At 38.1% G+C, this 23584-nt stretch overlaps 1 protein-coding gene across 1 annotated transcript in view; it reads left to right on the top strand.

Moving 5' to 3' along the window:
- Ar (androgen receptor) overlaps positions 1-23584 on the top strand; it is a 162087-nt gene that overhangs the window by 90631 nt on the left and 47872 nt on the right. The window contains exon 2 of the mRNA XM_038316008.1: positions 7945-8096. Within this exon, the coding sequence (XP_038171936.1) occupies positions 7945-8096 (152 nt within the window). The remainder of the gene's footprint in view (positions 1-7944; positions 8097-23584) is intronic.

A 23584-nucleotide genomic window follows, 5' to 3' on the forward strand; every position in this document is an offset into this window, starting at 1 on the left:
TCCCTCATTTTAAAAATAGAGATAGCCTATGTAGACTACAGTAATAATTGTGAGAATTAAGCACTTTTGCTGATGCATAGCACATAGCAAACCCCCTGCAAATCATCTTATTATTATTCAAACTTAAAATGAAAGATGTGAGAAACATTCTAGTCCAGAAAGGTTTAACATGTAAGCTGAAATTAAGTGCTTTTTTAAAATTGATTGCATGCTTTCCATTTCCTGTTTCATTGGCAATGCATTCCGGAAACGAGCTATGGAAACAGAACTTGCCCTAAGATTTGATGACACTGCAGGAAACAATCTGGCTAATTCTACCATGGCCGATTGGCTATGATGGCTTGAAAACTGTTGGGAAAAAATTGGCTCAAAGAAGACAGCAGATGTGGTTTGGGAAGTGCAAGGATATGACTATAATAAGCATTCATATGTTCAGCTCCATTTCTAAGAGTAGTAACAGGAGAAACGGATAGATCTGTCATATCGGCAAGACGTTGACATTAAAGTCTTGCTGTCATCATTCCAGCTATCTTAATGTGTTTTTCAGTGGTTTAAGCTTTATGAAAATGGAAATAACCACAAAGACTATAAATATCTGATGCATAGTAGTAGGTAGTGTTTTTATTTACCTTTGTGTACTGTATAAAGCAGTTAGTATATATCAAGCTTAAGACTTAATTACAGTTTATAAACATAGATACCACCATCCGATCTCTAGATTCCACAGTAAAATATCCAACATCATGAACAGTGAACACACCCCTTTAACCCAACCTGGCCCCTTTTACAGCATTTCTCTTGTAACATTTTGCACTTTTCTTAACCCTGATTGAGATTACAAAACTCCGTGAATAAAGTCCAGTGTCTTTTTTGTCCTTGAATATCCATTATTCATCAAATTTATCTCATATAATGTGAGTTACTGAATAAAAATAGATGAATGCATGAGTGAAGAGTATGATTGACCTCTTTTCTTTAATGATATAGTATATGTGTAGATAATTTTTTTACCATGTACAATATAGTGCAATTGAGATATGAAGGCATCCAGAATGGTGGAATAAAGATATTTATGTATCCACCCTGTCATAAAAACAATGAAAATATAAGCAAAATGTATTAGACTCAACCTCTTCAGAACTCTGCAAATAAAACAGACAATATAAGGACATTTATTCAAAAATGCTGTAAGTTCTTATCATAATAAAAATAATTAAACATCAATAACAGAAGGATAATTGGAAAATTCACAAATGAATGGAAGTAAGCAGCATACTCCCAAATAAATGTGGGGTCAAAGAAGTAATCACAGGTGAGATTAGATACTCTAAACAAGATGCAAACGAAAATGTATCACACCAAAACTTAGAGGGAGATTCAAATAATTTATTTGAACAATGAATGTAGAGGCTACTTTAGAAAACCTGTTTGAAAAAAGGATTAAGCATAATGTAGTAGTGCATGCCAGAAGGATGTGCTAAAGGGAAAGGGGGACCTCCGGAAAATCATGAGTTTCAGGCTTGGTCTACACCTTGGGTTGGGAGTATGGCTTAGCAACAGAGAACTTGTCTATCATGCATAAGGCTGTCAGATAAATATTGCATTCTAATCGATATTTTAAATTTATTAATTTATTTTATATGCATGGGTGTTTTGTTTGCATGTGTGCCTGTTGTGTAAGCAGATTCAAAGAGGACATCAGATCCCCTGGGACTAGAGTTATAGATGGTTGTAAGCCACCATATGGGTGCTGGGAAACAAACCTTGACCCACTGAAAGACCAGCCAGTGCCCTTAATAGCTGAACCATCTTTTAAACCCCATTAATTTAGGTTTTTAAAAAGATCAACTACAAAATACTAGCAAATTGAGTCAACCAAAAAGTAGAACATATTACAAACAATGACAAGAAAGAATTTATCACAAGGTCCTAGTGAGCTCCGTTTCACAAATGAAATCAACTAATATGATGATATTAAAAATAAAATGATAATAAAAATAATATGATGATATTAAAAATAAAAGACAAGATTATAGGTATGTAATTCAGTGGAGAAGTACTTACTTCCCATGTATAAGACCCTGAATTCAACTTCTAGTAGTGTCAACAAAACAAACTAAAATAATGAAAGATGACAATACTATAATTAAATAATTCTTAACAGATACAAAAAAATTATCTGAAGTTTAATGCCAATTTTTAATTAAACAGTCAGAAAACTAGGCATATAGATAACTTTCCTAACCTGATGGATATTTTATGAAAGCTGCAAAGATAATATCACACTTAATAATCAGAGATTGAAATATTCCTATGTAAACTGGACACAATACAAAGAAGACTGACTGCTCTCTCCATTCGTATTTATCATTCAATCAGAGATTCTAATCACAGTGATTAAACCGGAAAAATAAGTAACAAGCATCAAGATGAAAGAGAACGCAGTAAATTATCCCTAATCACAGATATCATGATGTTACAGAGACTAATTTTAAGAAATTCACAATAAACTACTAGAAATAATCCAATGAGCTCAGCCAGGTTGCAGAATAAAAGACTGGCATCTGAAACCTAACTGCATTTGCATGTTCTGGAAAGAATAATCTGAAAATGAAGAGTCAGATCATTTATTATCATCAAAATAGAAAAACACAAACAAAAGAAGTACAGGATGGCCCACTGAAAATCACAACACACTGTAGAAAATAATTTTGAGTAGAAAGAAATGAGAAAGCATCCCATGTTCATGCTTCAAAAGACTTCATATTGTTGAGGTGCTAATAATTCCTAAAGAATGAAGGAACTCTCTAGCAAAATGTCAGCTAAGAATGAGGACAAAAAATGGAATTTAAAAGGATGGTTCATATGATCAAAGCTCAATATATATAGGTATGGAGATTGTCACAGTGAAATCTACTTACTTGCACAGTGTGTTAATTATAATTATAAAATCCTACCTGCCGTTTTATCAGAAGTTGAAAAACTGGCCATGAAGTTCTTAATGAAATATAAGAAGCCTAGAACAGAAAAAAAACAGTCTTCAGCATAACAAATAAGGAAAATCCAAAATCCTAACTGGAAAACCTTACTACACGGCTTTAAAAAATGTTTAAGATAAAATAATTTAAGGAAAATGAGGTGGGGAATATTGAGATAAAAGTGATTGGTATTCTCTCTCTCTCTCTCTCTCTCTCTCTCTCTCTCTCTCTCTCTCTCTCTCTCTCTCTCTCCCTCTCTCCTCTCCTCTCTCTACTCTGAATGTTAGCCTCTTAAAATTATTTGATTTTTAAAATTTATTTATAGGCAATAATTAACTAAAAGGTAATAAAATAAAAAGGGCGATGGGCACATAGATAAGAACTCTATAAGTATCTGAAAATAAATCTCTACATTTATGGTCAACTGATTTTTAACAATGTTTGTCCAAACTTTGGTGGTGGATGGAGTATAACCCAGGTATGACTGGTCACAACCTAACAAGGAAAACAGATATGAGACCTTTGTGTTTTACCTTGATTCCACAATCATTGGAGGGCTTACTCAAATGAGTCCAATTCTCAAAGCATCTCAAAATCCTATTTGGGGGCAAGAATGGACAGGAGGAAAGAGGAGAGGGGCAGGGGGAGAGAAACATCTAAGTCCTAAGGGCCCCTGTGTCCAACTTCCCTCAAGGTTGACCTGGCATTTTCAGGCTGACAGTTTATGGCAATACACTTCTATTCAATTAGTTGTGCAGCTTAAGCAAGCATGTAAACCAGGGTAGTTGGGGAGAAACATGATGCACTTGTTCTCAAAGCAAACCTTTGTGCTTGTGATAGAGTGCTACTTAGGAAGATATTAAAAGGTTTCAAGTTCTTATTTAATTATTCATTATTATAGTCAGAGAAAAGAACAAATGCATAACAATGAGTGAATGAATGCTAATGTGCTCGAATTAAATAACCAACAATATTAGTAATACCTTTCCACTGAGACTACTAGAATTAAAGGTCGGTGAGGGCTTGGAACTTTGGTCTGCTTTAGCTTGTTGCCCTACCCTCCAAAACCGAGAATGGTACCTGACATGTGCTAGGTATAGTGTGATACTTCTTCATGATTGCATGAGTCTACTTGGATTTTTCTTCTTCGGACTATCACCAACAATACCTTAGAGCTCAACATTGTCCCAAATTTGGGAGCTATTATGAACATCAATTTTGATAAGGTTTTCATATATATCCTTACACAATATTGTTACATTGGGCTCTTTTTTAAAATTTACACAACAGAATTTAAATGCATCAAGTTATTAACTAGGTGTTTGAAATATTAGTGTGGAAGATTTACTTATGAGGTTTCAGTCAGACCTTGTCATTTCTGGCTTGTATTTTACTGAGTTTATATGCCATAATTTCATATCCCTTTTCTCCTGGCAGTCGATATATGGCATTTATGTGTTTATAAACAAAGCTACTATGAGCATGCATGTATGTACCTCCTGGAGTTTCAATCTGGAAGAAGGAACTGCAGTCAGAGTTTTTATTTTCATCTCCCAAAGTTTAGTCCGTGAGTCAAAACTACAGCATGCCCTTAATTCACACTAAGATAGAGTCAGCGGGAGAACTGCTATCGAAAATATTTTGAGAACTGAGTAGAGGAGATGGGATAAGGGAAAAGGGAGAGGAGAAAATTGTCTGGTGAAACCTGCCATTTCTCTAACATTTAATCAAAGTGTAGACCATAAAAATCCAGATTCTAAAATCCTCTTCATTATTTTTCTCCCCTATTTTCTCTTGGTAATTTAAAGATTCTTTATTAAATTCATATCTACTTAACAAAATGGTGATTGTTTGCACCTTCGTTTGAAAACACATTTGATTGGATTCGTTAAACAACCAGTATTGTTTAAATTTTGATGTGGATAAAAATGTATATTCCTTTAACTTTCTAATAAAAATACAATACTTTCCCTTATAACAATTCTGAAATGGGCAGTGCTGTAGTAACCCTAGATAGAATTTGCATAACACAGCTTTCAAACTTACCTTTTTTATTGATTTTTATTGAGCTCTAAATTTTTCTCTGCTCCCCTCCCTTCCTCCTCTCTCCCCTTCAACCCTCTCCCATGGTCCCCATGCTCCCAATTTACTCAGGAGATCTTGTCTTTTCTACTTCCCATGTAGATTAGATCTATGTATGTCTCTCTTAGGGTCCTCATTGTTGTATAAGTTCTCTGGGATTGTGAATTGTGGACTTGTTTTCTGTGCTTTATGTCTAAAAGCCACGTATGACTGAGTACATATAATATTTCTCTTTCTGGGTCTGGATTACCTCACTCAATATGATGTTTTCTAGAACCATTCATTTGCCTGCAAATTTTAAAATATCATTTTTTTTCTGCTGTGCAATATGCCATTGTGTAAATGTACCACATCTTGTTTATCTGTTCTTCAGTCGAGAGGCATTTAGTTTGTTTTCAGGTTCTGGCTATGACAAACAATGCGGCTATGAACATAGTTGAGTCCTTGTAGTACAATTGAGCATCCTTTAGATATATACCCAAAAGTGGTATTGCTGGGTCTTGAGGAAGGTTGTCAAACTTACCTTTATACACACTGAATGGCACCTCTCCTTTCTTTCTTTTGTTTGTTTCTTTCGTTGTTGTTGTTGTTTTTTAAATAGCTTTGGCTGTCCTAGAACTCACTTTGTAGACCAGGCTGCCCTCGAACTCACAGAGATCCACCTGCCTCTGGATCCTGCGTGCTTGGATTAAAGATGTGTGCCACAACATCAGGCCTGAACTCTCTTTTCTTACAGTCTTCTTTTAAAAGATTACTTCACTTATCTATTTTATGTATGTTTTCCATTTTGTTAACGTGACATGTAATATGTTAAAACAGACATTACTACTGTCACTTATACTTATATCTTTAAAAAATAATTCCATTTTTCATGTTTTCTTATATGTAGAAGTAAGAAATCATTATTCGCTACATCATTTTACTTTGCTTTGGCTCTTGAATTTCTGCCCTAGTAGATGGTGAGTTGCAGAAGGGAAAGAACATATACTAATCACCACTATAGCTCCATATTTTAACCTTGTGACTCATTCATGGGTCAGTTGATCTAATCTACTTATTTCCAGCTTCCAACCATATTACACAGTTTGCCAGTCATATTACATAATTTATCAGTAATTAAGAATCTTCTTTTTGAAGTCAGACATAGCAGATATGGAAGCTTAGCATTTCTATTTACTAGATGTACTATTTTTGCATGAATGTGTTTAATTACTCTAAGCCTCAGAATATGAAGATGATCTAAAGTCACCCAGAAAATTTGGGAGGAAAATTAAAGAAGATGATACGTATGAAATAGTCTGACATGTTGACTACCTAACTACATGTATTGGTTTTTTATTTTATTTTGCTTGTATTAGTCAGAGAGGCTTTAAAAAGGTGGAAAGCAGAGGAAGAAAATTATGAAAATTTTCTTCTTTCTGGAATGAGAATGAAGGCACAATATTTACCCAAGTGAATGACATTTTAAGCAAAACAGTGAGTGATGTTCATTGTGATTGGCTGAGTTGTGGATTTGAAATGGGCTCTTTTCCTTTGAAACATGTGGCTCTTCAATCCTTGATTCTATTTACAGCTTAGTAATGGCATGAAATGGGGGCTCTTGAACTAATACAGGCCACCATAACTAGTTGTTTGATTTTTATATTTATAGTACAAGTATTTTAAGTTCATTCTATTGTACGCAGGTCTTGAATAAAGGTTAGTATTCCTGTCCTGGAGACTTAGAAATGGTAGCCTAAGTTGTCTTTGCTTATGCCTTGATAGGGCTGCACATTAGAAGTGGAGGGAGAAGAACTTTGAATGTTTTTCTGGATTCTAGGGACTATGCTATGCAGAAAACCAGAGCACCATTAGTAGAGAGCAAAAGTGAGTAGTGAGAAGAATCTGGGGAAGGAAAACTATTTGGATTTAGAAGAAGATAAACGTGGCTTGGTATCAAAACATTTTAACCTTGTCATTTCTTACTCTTCCTTGTTTCCACTGTACAATAACTATGCTAATGAGAGAATAATCTTGTTTTGCTTGCTTGTTATGGGGTGATGAAACCACTAAACACAAGAAGTAGATTCCAATTATGGCTCACTTTCCTTCCCTTTTTTGCTAGAAACGTACTGATGAAACATAGAAGTTGGAGTCCTATGGCTCAGAGTGTGGACAACTGTCATCTACCTGAGGCAGAGTAACACGGGCACCTGTGCCTCTGGCACAGCAATTCGGTTCCTCTTTGTTACAGAGCAGGGCCAGGGACATGGACATGCGATCCAGAGAGGCTCAAAGTAAAGCAAAGAAATTTCTTTTAAAGACTAATGGAAACTGGTGTATATATTAATTTATCTTTCACATGTATATATCAAGAGCAACTCCCAGAGTTGATTCATGTTGTCACATATAGCAATAACCCAGTACTACCAGTGACAATATTCCTGTTTTACAGGTAAGACTCCAAGAGCTAACATGCATAAAACTTCTTGTGGTATTTGATATGGTTTTATCACAGGTCTCCCTTTGGGAGAAGTAAGGTAGAGGGTTGGGTTCATGTCATTTAATGACCGAAAATGTCAAGCATTACATTAAGTTGCTACCTTTACCTCCGATTCCCTGCCCTCTTCCTTCCCTTACAAATTCAGAGGTCATGAGATTGACTACTCCCAGGGAAAATTGTTTAATCCCTTGGCAGGATCCACAGGGTTCTATCAATGCCATGCGAAACCTTACAAACCTGTGCTCAGGTAAGGTCTTAAAAAAGCTAAGCTTCACATGAACAATACATAGAATAATGCATAAAATATGTATGGTTTCTCAGAAAACCATAGAATTCGCCTCGATTTCTGACACCCACTGACATGTGCTGCTTTGTTTTGTGTGTGTGCGTGTGTCTTTTCAGTTTGGACAATGCCAGGGACCACGTTTTACCCATCGACTATTACTTCCCGCCCCAGAAGACCTGCCTGATCTGTGGCGATGAAGCTTCTGGCTGTCACTACGGGGCTCTCACTTGTGGCAGCTGCAAGGTCTTCTTCAAAAGAGCGGCTGAAGGTAAAACGGTCTTCCCTCCTTCCTGATATCTCCCTTCTTCTGCCTCCAAGAGAGGTACAGCAGCCTTCCAGGGCCTTCGGGTAATCCCAGGGACTGACTCCTTAGCAAGAGCCCTGTCGTTGAACCTATAAGAACAAAGAGCAAATGGTTCTCTTTGCTGAGCTCTGTTGGCTGCCCTGGTTGGACAAGTAGTGTTGATGATGAAGGTGGTCCTAGCTGGTGCTTGGTGTGCAGTGGAGCCTAGGAACGAAAAGTAAAATTAATGATTTGAAAAATTAAATTTCCCTCCTGCTTGTTTTCAACTCTGCGGCATAGTGAGGGGGAAAATGGCCTTATTAGAGAGGTTAGAAGTTGAGAAACCCCAACTGAGTCCGCAGGCTGTTCTATGTAGTGAATGCTAGACTGTTCCTAGCAAAAGCTTCCTGGCTGGCTTTAACCCCAGAGAGGAAGTGTTCGGCAGACCATCAGTGTCTGCACCTGCTCCCTCCTGCTTGCCACTCTTTGGGACCTGTCTTTGCCATGAAAACAACAAGGTAGATAAAAACTCAGAGGGAAGCAACAGTTTTATTTTCCTTATCAGAGGACTGCCTTCAGGGCGTGACAGTTGGTCCAGAATCCCAAGATAAGTTGCATTTTATATCTGACTAAGTGGGCTGAAGCCTACTTGTTATCTGCATAGATTTCAGATGTGCCTAGCCTACATAGTTGAACATGGACTCCCTATCTAGACCTTTAATGTCGTGATCCCTCCCTCCTTAATCACCGGGGCTTAAACCTTCCATTCACACACTCAAAGAGACACTGGGAAGTTTCCCCTAGATGGTCTAACTGTGGCAGAAGACCCGGTTTTAAATACAATTTGAAGCCCTGCCCAGTGCCACTCACCATGCCCCCGTGTCTGCGTTCAGTGCGCTGGCACCCAGTTCGCGAGATTCGGGCAAGGGGCAGGAGGTTAAAATACACAAACACATACAGACAGAGAGACAGAGACACGGGTCATCCTTGAATTCCCCAAGAATGCCCCCTTTATTGTGTTCAGGGGCAGATTATATAGAGATAGCCATGCCCCAGCCAAACCCACCAGAAACCATTCTGCCATCAGGAACTCCTGAAGGTCTCGTGCTCAGAACAGCTGTAGGCACTCAGATCAGGGGATTACAAGAAATTCAGGATCTGGAGTCTCACTGCTCCCAACAACCCTGGTTTCCCACAAAGGAGGAGCTTCCTGCCAGTGAGTTTTTCCTTCCTTCTGCCTGGTCTGGTCTGGAAGAGTTTAATTCTAAGTCAGAACCTATACAGAGAGCCTTGGCTCATGCAAAAGAACCATCTGAAAAAAAATGCCTTTCCTGAGGAATATCCTGAGCACAACAGAAGCACCAGTGAATATTTGTCAACTATAGGGAAGGTAGAAAGTAGGTACCCTTAGATTGCTCTCCTCACTGATAGTCAATCATGCTAATGATTTTAGTTGCAGCATTTTAGTGGGTGGGCGAAGTACACTCCAAACAGAGAGCTATCATTTTCTTCCATTTCTCAAAAGTGTGAGGAGGTGACTAGCATTTGTGATTACTGAAAATGGGCTGCGGGTTTCAACTTTACTCCCACGTGGAGAATTGCTGCTGTTCATAATAGCCTAGCATGAGATCCAAGGCCCTAGGGCATAAGCCTAGACATTTAGAAAGAGCCTTAAAGCAGCACCCCCTTTCTCAACAGTACTTAGGCAAGAATAGCTATCAGAAAAGGATGTGGAAGCATGTTCCAAGGACTTCAGATCACTCCAACTTCTCCAGTAAAACACGCCTGCTTTCTAATTCCCGGTCACAGATCACCCTGGTTTTACACCAGGGAATGAAGCAGAGTGGCATTCTAAAGCTACTGTGGCAGCAGGCCCAGGGTGCTATAGTAGGAGCCATACCACATGGAAAATGAGTTCCAGTGAGCAAATGACCAGTTCATAGATCATACCACGATCAGTGCCACCTCTGGCTCTTAGAAGTCAAGGTGACTAAATGAGTGCTTTGAACAAACAGAAAGATCGTCTATATTACAAAAGGAAAAAAAGTTGAGCCATACCATACTACCCTGCATAGCAGCTTTCTGAAGAATTTAGAACTAAAGAAAGAAAGAAGGTAGAAGGGCAGCTGCCAGGACTGCATGACAGGATCTCTACCATCATGGGGATTCTAGACTATTTGACAGCAGGAAAAAACAAGCAATGTGGACTGGAGGTGATCATTCAATGTTCAGAACAGAGAAATCCAGCAAGGTCTTAAAAATGATTCAGACCCTGTAGCCGCTCAAGTTCCTGTAACTCAGTGATATTTTATTGAAGAAAATGAAGATCACCAAATGAAACAGCTATGTGTTTTATTGTTTTATTTTGCTTGCACATTATCATGCAAGTTTATTTCACCATTTTTCCATAACACAAATTAAATGCAGTGCAACTGCTTAAAGACCACATTTTACAAAGCACAAGTTTATGCATGAGAAAACACTGAGTGGAGAATATGCTCCATGCAAAAATTCTGACATGGAGCAAATTGGCTACTTTATGTTTTAGTTATTTTACTATTTTTGGAGTATTTCCACACACAAGTACTGTACTTACATCATTTCCCTTCCCCACTCTTCCTTCTCCTACTCCTTCCCACTCTCCTCTTCCTGTCCCTTTGAACTTCATGATTTCTTTAATTACTGTAACATGAACACACACACACACACACACACATACACACAAACACTACCACCAACACCACCACACACTGTCACAATATAGGCAACCATATGTTGACCATATTGATATATATTTAAGAATGACCACTTTTGGCTGCAAAGTGTAGTGGCACATCCATTTAATCCCAATACTTCGGACATAGACGCAGGGTTATTCTAAGCCAGTCTGATCTACATAGTGAGTTTTGGAATAGCCAGGAAAGCTATGTAGAGAGGCTATGTCTCAAAAATATCAAAAAATACCAGTTGAGATTGGATAATCTATCTCCCCACTCCATTTCCTCTTGTGTTTCTGCTACTCCCTCTCAAATTCATGACTTCTTCCTCTTGAATTATATTGCTCTTTTTATATGTTTATAGCTAACCACTTGAAATTGGATAACCTATCAGAAAGCTGGTCCCAGAGAAAAATTAATCTTTTTCTCTCAATACTCATTAATTTATTAATGAGGTTGAGGTCTTGTGAGATTTACCCAGTCCACACTGAAAGGACAACTGGTGTTGCCATTGTACTGGTCTTGATTAAGCAACCATATTGTTGAGATTTCATGAGTGTAACTTCCCTGTCAAATACAGAAGACATTATCTCACAGAAGATGTCCTGCCCATATGGCTTTAACTATTTTTCCACTTCCTCTTTTTTGGTGCTCACTGGGTCTTGGGTGCAAGAGTTGTGTTGTATATTTGTCAGTTGGGGCTGGGCATGCCCAGATCAGTTGATCTCTGCATTTGGACCAGTAGTGACTTTCTGTAATGATCTCACTCTACTGCAAAAGAGGTTTTTTATTATTTTTTTAATGCAGAGTGAGAGTTACACTAATCAATGGGTAAAAAGATAGGTATTTAGAAAGCAATTAGAAATTATAATGGTTTATCAGGGTAGTGGGTTCTCCTCTAGGGTTCTTAACTTCACCAGCCACAGTACCAGGCATAGATGCCCTCCTGTTAAGGGTACCTTAAATCCACTTTGATGGCTATTGATTGCCCTCTCCCAAGATAAACATCATTATTGCACCCTTGAGGATATCTTTCTGTTCTGGTTATTGTTGTCATGCAAAATCTTTACAGCTGGGTAAGACTATTGATTACTTTCCTCCCTTGGCAGATTGCATAGCTAGCTCCTTTGGATACTGAGGGGTACTTCTCAAGGAAGGCTTTCGGGTCACCGCCAGCTCAATTCTTCCAACTCAGGTGTCCTGTGTGTGTGGTGTCTTTTGCAAAAGGACCTACCTTCAATGTCTGGAAGGAAGCCAAGGGCAATGACAATTACCTATATTATTTTGAGAATCTTTTCAACTCTTCTGACAAACAACTCGAAGGGAGGGTCCCCACACCTAGACTGAAGATTTTGTTAAATAGTCTATAGCACCTTCCCATATCTTACAGAGCCATGGAAAGAACATAATCTCAACTCTTGGTTACTTAGGAATGTGGGCACCAGGTTTCAATTCTCAATCTTTTGAAAGATACTAGAAAGGTATGTTAAATACCTTTTTTTGTCTAAACAAAATAAGACAAAAATTATTACTATCACAGCACTCAAGAGGCTGAGGCTAGTGGATCTGTAAGTTTGAGGCCATCTTGGTCTATACAGTGAGTTCTAGGCCATCAAGAATACCTAGTGAGGCCCTATTTCAAAAAACATTACTACTAATAATTACCATTGCTAGCATTTCTTCTCCTCCCTGGAAAAGATAAGTGGCTTAAATTTACTAGCATCATTAGCTCTATTTGAAAGCAGGAGACTATCTTATTACTCCAAAAGAATTTATCGATGTTAAATATTTTAAAATGTATCTACAGTGCCTATGTGAAGATGTTGAAATATGGAATTCTACATGCCTTGGAGAGAGTAGGGCCATAAATATTTCTCTTCCTCATTCATTGTCAGTTAACTCTGAGTATTCAGCATGTTGACTATCACTTCATACACAGTTTTTCAAAGATCTCTGGACTGGGCACAGGTACAAGAGTTAAAAGCCTGGCATGTCAGACAAGAATTCATTTCTAGCTTTGGTGGTTCATAAAGTATGACGTTTTAAAGCTGTCACTGGTAGGGGGCTCTGCAGAGTTGATTGTAATCTGGCCAGGATTTCTTGTTAGAAAGGAAGAGACGGGAGAGCCCCACATTTTCTCATTGCTGTTAATACTGAGGGTTAAGCAAGAGCCAGGCTGAGCAGGGAGGGCTCTGTATATTCTTGAAAGAATAGACCCTGGAGATAAAATCACTAATGTTTAATTAGAGAAAACAGTGAAATAGTGGAAGTCATGTGGGCACAAAAGCAGAAGTGGATATGTTTGAAAATGGTCTGTGAGTTTGAAATAGACATTTAAAAATGTGTTTTTCGGTGGATAAGGTAACTGTGAAAGTGAAAGAAAGGGAAGGCATGTTGAATACTTACGAGAGCAGGAAGTCAAAGCAAGGTTCTGCCTTTATATGGACTTCAAAGGAAGTGGTTGGGTAGCCTTAGACAAGAAATGCCCCCCCCCCTTAGGTTTTAGTTTTCTGTAAAATAACAAATGTTTTTTAGAAATGCCCTTCCAGGCCCTAGAAGGATAGCTCAACTGATAAGAGATCCTATTTCTTCTGCCAAAGACATGAATTCAGTTCCCAGCACACATGTCTGGTGGCTCACTACTGTCTGTAACTCCAGTTCTAGGAACTTCACTACCTTCTTCTGGACTCCATGGCCACTTTCACTCATGTGTGACTACCCCCATGCACACAGACATATACATAAGGAAAAATAAAATAAGTTTTTTGATCAATAAATGTTCTCCCTGCTTAGAGTTTTGTGACAATTCCACAACTTATAAACATCACTATTGTTTCAGCAAACACAAACGCATTTTATGCCTGTATGTGCTTGGAGTTCGATTTTCTAGCAGATAGTAAACTCAAGACCCGGATCAATAAAAACTCAATCTTCAAGCAGGGCCAGCAAGAGCTAAGAGAGTGCATGCGACAAGGCTGGGTTAACATCCAGTGCTGAGGTTCTCCTTTGTGACCATGGCTGACTAACTTCCTTTCTTTTCCATTTTCTCATGTGGCACGTCAGGATATATGAATCCCCATCTCTATTATCAGGTTTCAAAGAGGGATAATTAATTCATTATGCACATTATGTACTTGAGAATTTACTATTTTTCAGACATTTTCTAGTAAAACATTTGAGAGTGCGCATCCATTTGTTTTGTACACATGGAGCACTGTTTGGTACACATCATAAAATTGAAACTGTAGTTTACATTCTGAAGTCAAGGAATTACACTATCCTCACTGGTGTTTACAATAGGTCCCAATTTAGTTTCCTTGGCAAATTTTATATAAGTATGGCTTTGATTTTCTCTCTCGCCCCAGGTTTTTGCGAGGGAAGAAACATAAGTGAACCTTTATTGAACTCATTCTGTCCTTTAAAACCACTTTCCCACCTCAACTCATGTGGTATTGAATGTTACCTCATTTGGAGTTTTATAGCAAATTTTTCATGTCCGATAGTGTCCACTTCACTCCCTGACTCTTCGAGTTATGTTTCCCAGGGGCAAATTAATTCAGCTAGAAAAATCAGTTTGTAGCAAAGATTTGATCGGGTATTGCGGGCCAAACAGGTGACTGATCCTAGCTTTGTGAGTCCCAGAAATCTTCCTACAAAGTTATGCTTATTTTTTTTTATTTCTCTTTTTCTTCAGTGTTACTGCCAGCCTTTAGAAGAGAGGCAGATAAATTATTTTTATATAAAAGGACAGGTAATAAGTAGTTTAAGTCTTACAGGTAACATGGCCTCCATCTCAACTATTCAGCTTTGCCTTTGTAGACCTTACACAAGCTAATGGGTATAGCTGGGTGCCAATAAAACTTTATAGGCACTAAAATTTGAACTTCATTTAATTTTCACATGCCATTAAGTATTCTTTTTCTTTTGGTGTTTTTAAATCAGTAAAAAGGAGATTCTCAACTCTTCTCCTAGATTTGGCTGTTGACTGCAGCTTGTTGGTCTCTCATGAACTTGCAAATGTGCATAAGAAATTAGGATCTTGTCTAACATCCTTATCAGAGTGCATATTTTTTTTAAAAAAATCACCTCAGTTGGAAAAATTTTATAGAATACTTAGCATGGTGGGTTCCTTGCTTTGTTACTAAACAGGAAAAAATAAAGTTCGAAATTCTAGAAGATGTTTTTTAGATTTCATTTTACATTCCAACCACAGTTCTTTCTATTCCATCCCCACATTTTCCCCCAAAACCCACCCCCATCCACTCCTCCCAAAGGATAAGGGCTCCCATGGGGAGTCAAGAAAATCTGGGACATTAAGCTGGGGCAAGACCAAGCCCCCACTTATTAAGGCTGATCATGGCATTCCATCATAGGGAATGGCTCCAATAAGCTAGCTCATACACCAGGGATAGATCCTGGTCCAACTTCCAGGTGCCTCATAGATAGTTCAAGCATTACCACTGCCTCCCACATATGAAGGCCTAATTCAGTCCTATGGAGACTTCATCAGCTATCAATCTAGAGTTCATGAGTTTCCATGAGCTTGGTTCAGCTCTCTCTGTAGATTTCTCCATCATGATTTTGACTTCCTTTGCTCATATATTACCTCTTCCCTCTCTTTGATTGGATTCCTGGAGCTCAGCTTAGTGTTTGATTGTGGATCTCTGCAGCTGCTTCTGTCAGTTGCTGTATGAAGACTCTGTGATGCTAGTTGGGGTATTTACCAATCTGATTACAGAGAGCCAGTATGGGCTCTCTTTCCAGTATTGCAAGGAGTCTTAGCTGGAGTCTTCCTTGTGAATTCATGGGAATTTCCCTAGTACCAGGTTTCTCCCTAACTCCATAGTGGCTCCCTCTATCAAGATCTCTTTCATTGTTCTCCCACTCTGTCCCTCTCCTTCTTAACCATCCCATTCCCGCACGTAGAAGATATTTTTAATGAGCTATTAGCTCACTCCATCCTATATGCTACTCAGAGGACTAATTGAAAATTTTTCAAAATTTAAACTTTTATAATCTTTTGTATGACTATGAAACACACACATATATAATATGAGCAAGATATATATATATATGTATATATACATGTATATTTATACACACGTGTGTGTGTGTGTTTTAATATAGTCAATATATTCTCCAAAAGGTACACAGAAAGGGCTGTAGGAATTATCTGGTACCAAATATTATGGGTGAAAAACTAACTCCCAGAAGTAAAATGAATGGCCTTCTGAGTTATGGATTTGTCATATAATACTCCATGAAGCCCTGACTTCACAAATCTTCTGGCTTAATTTTGAGTTTCTCCATAATAAGACTAAACTATAGGTTTACAGAGTAAATAATTTTGCTGTGCTACTCAGTTCCTACTAAGTCTCTTGCAGTGCCAAATTTACAAGCCATGCAAAGATTTTTCCACTGATGATTTGTAGTAGCCTATGTCTGCCTAGTTAAAGAATGTTCATTTTTAACCATTAGTTACAAGAAATTGCCATAGCACTTATACAGTTATTTAAATATCTGTTGTGTTTACATGACATTTGCTAAAGTAAGATTTCTTTTGTGTATTACCTCCTTCTCTCATATATAAGTAAGTTCCTGGTCCTCTGTCATCTTTTATGTGTTTATGCATATGCTATAGATGGAAGTTTATTCAATCCCTCATGAGAATCTCCTGGTAACTATCAAACATCATGCAGTTGGTTCATTTTCCTAGCTGGTTTATATTGCAAAGTAAGTGTCTCTTCAGACATAGCTGTTATGTCTGTCTTCTGTGAGATCTAGTCCTATAACAAGGAACATACTGACCCTTAGATAACTGGCCTCCGCAAGAAGTCATTATGACTTTGTGATAATGAAAATGTGTGAACATTTTGAAGCCAGTTATTTAGGTGTTCATGTTCCCCCTCTGTCCATTCTTAGCAATATAACTGTTTTAAGCCCACAAGAGAGATGGGTGAGCTTTGTTAACTGAAAATCTACTAAATAAATAAATAAATAAATAAATAAATAAATAAATAAATAAAGTTAAAGAGTCCATGAGCCAGGTGTGGTGGTGGCTCATGCCTATGAACCATGTTTGAATGAGGCAGAGGCAGAGGCAGAGGCAGAGGCAGAGGCAGAGGCAGAGGCAGAGGCAGAGGCAGAGGCAGAGGCAGAGGCAGAGGCAGAGGCAGAGGCAGAGGCAGAGGCAGAGGCAGAGGCAGAGGCAGAGGCAGAGGCAGAGGCAGGAAGGTTCCCAGAAGTTCAAGCAGGCTAGTGTGGGTTACATGTTAAGTTTCAGATCAACCTAGACTAAATAGCAAAACACTAAACAGAAAACTGGAAGAAGTAAACAATTCTTTATCAAGGGGACAAGGACTAGATTTCTCAGTGCTCTCCTTTCCATCTGTGCTGTGATTACTGAGACCCTCTAGTGGAATCTTTATAACTCCTGTCTAAATGAGTGTCTGTCTCTTTGGAACACCTCCAAAGAGTAGGCCTAGTGCTCCGTCTACTCAGTCATACAGTCAGTAAGTGTTTGCAGAATACTTGCTGTATATATCAGTAAAAGGCTCACTTCCTCAAGCCACAGAGCCTGTTTTCTTCATTTGAGGAGTTGGAATTTGAACGTTGGTCTGCCTGGGCCAGAGTCAGCACTCCTTTGAACTTGCCAAAACTTTCCCCGCAGACATTTAAATATATTGAACCAACGCAGAAAGTAAAGTTATGGCTAAGGAAACAAGCAAAGCAACAGTGAGAAATAACAAGATAATCTAGTAAAACTGAAAGAAGTTAGGAAAGACAAAAGAAAGAGAAAACAAAGAGCCACCCAGTAGTATGGGTATCACAAGAAAGAGTGCCTTCCTAAGAAAGTGCCCCAAACCTGAAACAGCTGGTGTGTCATTAGCAATTCTCTTCGTTAGAAGGGACACGTGGGCCATCATCTTTCTACCATCTCATATGCTTCAGAAGTTAGAGCTCTACTTCTGATGAAGCCAAGCGGGGTAAATCTTAAGCCACTCTTATCATGCAACCACAAAACAGGAAGCACAGTTTACCATCTGTGCTCATGGGAATTTTTGATTTTCATTACATAGTTAAGAGGAGAGCTCAGAGACAGGATGTATGTATATAATGGACACATGGGTCCTTGGCCCTTTCCTCTGAGCTGTCCCAGAGGAACACACTGCTGAATTTTCCACTGGGCTAGGAACAAGAAAAATTCGTTTTCCTCCTAAGTTATGTCAGGAAACACAGAACATTCTCTTTTAGAAAGCTAAAAACGGGGGTAAATTATTGATTTTTCTTTCTCATACTTTTAAAATTCTATTTTTCCTTCCTCTCTTGGGATATGTCATTGTGCGAATGGACCTTGGTTTCACTGTGCTGTCTGCATGAGGAGCCTTGAAACTGGGAACCTTTAACAGTTTCTTCAGTTAGACAGGCATATTCCACCAGATCACAAACTGGCTCGTTTATCTTCAGGCTAATTGAGTCAATCTCAAGCTTTGTTGTTGTTGTTATTTTAATGAGAATTCTTAAAAGGTTTGTAGTGCTTAGCACCACAGCAATTTTAAAGGCTAACCTATTAGACTTGAAGAAAATGAATTTAGGAATAAATGTAATCTAGCCAAACTATTGCAGTGTTGTGTGGATGAGAAAATTAAGATCTACAAAGAGGTAGTGGCTTTTTCAGGTTCATTTAAGATATAATTAATGGCACTGATGTTTCTTGACTGAGAAGCTCTCCCATCTCACAGCTGCTCAGCAACGATATGGAGATTGTTACCTCGGAATGCCTAGAAACTATGCGAGGCGGCCTAATAGGCATTCAGCACAGCTTCTGGCTCCTGGAAGGCATTTGGTATCTGTTAACACCCTCTGCTTCAACCATCTTTCTATGTTTTTATTTATTCTTCAAGAATTTCATACAGTTTATTTTGTTTATATTCTTTTTCCTCCCTCAGCTCCCCCCAGATCCTTCTATACCGCTCTATTTACCCAAATTCATATTTTTTTCTTTCTCCTAAACAAAGAAATGAAAACTATGGAGTCCAATTTTTATTGGCCACATAAACCATCTCTTTAAAATCATCTTCTTTAACTGTAGGCATTTCTACACAACAAGAAAGAGAGTGGCGATGATGAGGCCTTTGGTAAGAGGGCTTTGTAAGGTATTTCTCGAGATGACTGCCAGTTTGTACTAGATCTTCTGTCTGGATATATAAACTTTTTAGGGAGATCTCTCAATGCTTCATATGATTCTCAGGGGATGTATAACCCCAAAAGGATTTCAGAATCCTGGACTAGTTTTTGATAACAACTTTTTACACACATAAGATAGTATCCTAACAACGGTGACATTCAACATAGTTATTTGATGACTGATTTTTTTCCCACCATGTTCATTTTCATTCAGGAGTTCTTCCATTGGACATGGGAACATACAAGGCGCTAGTATAAGACATTCAAGATTAGAACACAAACTATTGATTGGGCACACAATAGATTGGATGATCTACAGACAACAACCCTGTAGTATTTTTATTGCTCCCAATTTACAGTTCAGAGAGCTAAGGCATGGAAGAGTTAAGTAAGTTGTCCAGAATTATACAGTCAATGACTGTGAGGTGAACATGTCATATAGTTATCATTATAACAGTGAGGTCTAGAATTAAAGTATAAAATTATTTGAGTAGACAGAATATGAAAAAGAGTTAATTTGTGACATTTCAAAAGAAGTCACAAGGGAGGTAACAATTGATATAGGTCCTTAAAATGATGTATAAGAGTTGTCCAGGTATAGTAAGGTAGTAAAATAGCTTCAGAAGGAGGTAGATGGACCTAAGAATAAGGTGCTGTGTGAGGGCAATGCTTGCTTGGGGGAATATTGAGACTGGAGGTCATCCCATGGAATCTCAGCAGCTGCAGCAAGGTTCTTGAGAAGCTTTCAGTTGACCTGTGTCTGGCTCCTTCCCCATAACTGCCCCAGTTTTGCCTCTGGGCTATTGGGAAACAGGCTTTTATCTAGGTAGAAAAACAAAATGCAATGTAAGAGAACCAGATGGGGTTCTGGCTCTGCCCCTAACTTACATGTGGTCTTAGGTGTAACAAGTTGTCTCTTTCCGCAAAAATACCTCCATCTGACAAATAAATGGTTATGCCAGATGATGTTAAATATTTTAACTCTCTCTCTCTCTCTATATATATATATATATATCATATATGCATATAGATATACATATATATCATATATATATAAACAATTGATGTTCAAAGCAGTAATTTAAAGAATTCTTCTCTAAGATTTGTATAGGTGTCTCAGTTGTGTCCATGTCCAGTGATTTCCTGAATTATCCCTGGGAAGTATGCAGAATGAGATCAATTTTTAAAATGGTGTAGATATGTGATCTTAAGGAAATTTCTTAATTTCTCTGTTCCTCTGTGAGGACAATAATATGCCATGAGGCCATTATAAGAGTCAAGTAATGTGTAAATTCAGTTTCTATTTCCCAGTAAGTTTTAGTTCTGTCTTGTAGAATATAATATTAATCATTAAGTTACAGACATGTAAGGTCTTCCTGGGCTAGGCAGGAAACAAAGGTAGAATGTGGTAGCAGTGCTAATCCTCTGGATAAAGGCAATGGAGAATATGTAAAATTCCCAGACAACTACTTGTCTTCTCTGTTGCTTAATTAATGACCTGAAAATCCTCCAGCTTTTGTAGGAGAAATACTAAGGGTCACTCTCTTTGCCTTCATGTTTTGATTTTCAAGACTATGAATAACATTCCCCAACCTCTCCAAGCTCCCAGACTTTTGACTTTAAGATTTTTTGTACTCTATGTATATCTCTGATCTTGACAGGATAAGTCTGGCCTCCCCAGAATATCTAAGTTTCAAACTACAGGCCAGGAGAAAAGCTAACAAAGGTCATAAATTATCCTATATATTATTTAGCCATTTGTTTCCCTTGTCCAGTCAGAGGCATGTCTGGAAGTATACTGAGGCCAGATTCAATAGAAATCTGAGCCAGCACCTGTGCAAATAATTTTAAGGCTTCTTTTCCTGAAGCCGGATGAGTATTTTTTTTAAGTAAGCCAGATTATCTTTTATCTGGAGTACCATCTTTTACATTCCTAGTGCTTTAGATCTCTTAGAGGTGTGTGCTTTAGTAATGACAATATTGTTTTGTTAGCCTTTTAAGCAGGATGGGCACATTTCTTTCAAAAAGAATAATGCCTTGATATAGCCTATGACTCTACTGTTTTGAAAATTAATCACAAGTGATATACCTGAGTTCATAGGTATCATTGATTAGCTTATATCTTGCTCTCTAGTTTTTTTTTTTATGGGAGATGGGCAAAGGGACAAATGAGACAAGAAAGGCAAAGAGACTGCAGAGGAGGCTATGAGTGAGGATTGAAAATAGCAAGGGGTAGTGGAGATGAAAAGAGATTCTACTAAAATCACTTTGCTCAAATGTCATAATAGTATCTAATACCTACATGCTAATTTTTAAATTTTTAAAAATGTAATCAGGATATATTCTGTGAGAAAAAATCTATTTTCAGCACAAGAAAAATTCAAGATTAAAAAAGCAATAAAAAGCAAACAACCCAAAAACAACCCAAAGCATCAAGCACATACCACATAAGTACAAATATTGCCTGAGCTACTGTCTGTTCTTGTCTGCTCGATGTGGCCTCGAGGACCTAGGAGTGAGTTAATGTTTGGTATTTATGATTCCTCAATAGATCATATCCTTTTAAAAGGTTATCTTTGTTGCCTTTGTAGTTTGACAAGAATTGGGAATAAAGTTTATAGATAGATTAGCATTCTATAGTCACAAAAACAATGTAGGAAACAAATATTTTGGCAATGTAGAGATATTTTATTGACAAACTTTTGAACCCTACAGAGATGGTACAATGTTCAACTACTTGAGAACCCCCTGGATATAGGACTAAAAGATTTCATCTAAAATTAATGTTAATGTTCTATGATTAATGGTGATATTAAATTACATTTTGTACACCCAGCCTTTGAAATATCAAAATTTACCAACATCGGCCACTGTAGAATATCAATGTTTGAATGGTGGTCAGGGAACTGTGGCTTCATGCCACTGTTCAGGATCACAGGAGACTAACACCTGCACTCCATGGTGTAATTTGTCTCCTGTAAGAAGAGATCACTTCCAGAGAAGTTGCAGGGACAATATGAAATAAAGTGAAATCTCCTAGCAGAGTGCCAGAGTTTTGAAAATAAACCGAACCAAACTGCTAGGAAAGTCTTCTAGTGTAAGAATGAGAAATCAGTCCATCATCAATCAAATAATAGCATTTTCCACATTCCCAATGATGTCACTATAGATATATTAGTATTAATTTAAAAACTCACACATTGCTATTTGAATGTCTCACAATCATCTTCAGACATGACCTCCTTCATATGTGAATGCATTTTAAAGTATCAATAGCTAAGAAAGGTAGGCAGAAGGCTATGAAAAAGTGGGCAGCAGAGATCTATCTTCCTGGAACCTAAGCCCTTAGGCCACATCTAAATAAGATTCCAGATGCTGGGCATTTGGATTCTTATAGTCCCACATCAGAAAAGACACGGCAGAGATTTCACTCTTTTCTGTTTTGTTTTCATCAAGCATGTGTTGTTTTATGCCCTGTGTAGACCTAGAGATGAATGTAAACCCGTCTCCATTCTAAGGGTGTTTCTGGTCCATTCGGGTATATTATCCAAACTTTGCTGTAGATTTAACATTTCACAAAACATCTAAGCACAGACAAGACAATATTGTAGGGTATCTAAATTAGAGATACTATTGCTGTGATGAAACACCAACCAAAGCATGATGGGAAGGAAAGTGTTTATTTGGTTTATACTTCCACACTGCTGTTCATCACCAGAGGGATAAAGACAGGAACTCAAAGAGGGCAGGAACTTGGAGGCAGGAGCTGATGCAGAGGCCATGGAGAGGTAATGCTTGCTGGCTTGCTTCAAATAGCTTGCTAGGTATGGATGACCCGGCCAGGGATGGCACCACCCAGAATGGCCTGTGCTCTCATCCCATCAATCACTAAATAAGAAAATGTTCTACAGCCTTGCGTATTGTCTAATCTTATGGAGGCATTTTCCCAATTGCTGACTTTATTATATGTCTTTGAACTATCCAGCATGGGTATGGAACATGAGAGAGAAAAATATACAGATATGCCCCCCTTTCCCCAGGACCAGAGATAAGCCTGAATCAGACTCATCAGAAGATCAGGAAACTTTGATGGCAAGCCGCAATATTAATTACAAAACTTAAAATTATTGCATCTTTTTTCTGTGTTAGGCACTGTACTGACAGTTCACCCAATCTTCACAACAGGCCTAGGGGATAGTACTGTTACTGCTCTATTTTACAAATTAAAAAAATGGAGTCACAGAAGACGAAGAGCACAGGAAGGCACCTAATTCCTCAAATTCTAGCAAGCGTCATGTGCCTGCTACATGTCAGGGCTTGCGCTGGATGCTGGAGAGAGAAAGATGACTGAAGTGTGTGGTTTCAGTTCAGTGAGAGCAGCAGACAGCAAATGGTAAAGCAAGTATATTCCAGGCATTCTGCCTGATAGTGAGAACTCAATAATGAACGATACAGAGTCCTCTCAAATATCTCTAAGATTATCATCACTGTAATAATTTTACTTAGAGAGATAAATATAACAACTGATTTATATCAGAGGCCTCAAAGAAAAATATTATAAAGTGATAG

This window comes from Arvicola amphibius, chromosome X (assembly GCF_903992535.2).
Source record: "Arvicola amphibius chromosome X, mArvAmp1.2, whole genome shotgun sequence".
NCBI lineage: Eukaryota > Metazoa > Chordata > Mammalia > Rodentia > Cricetidae > Arvicola > Arvicola amphibius.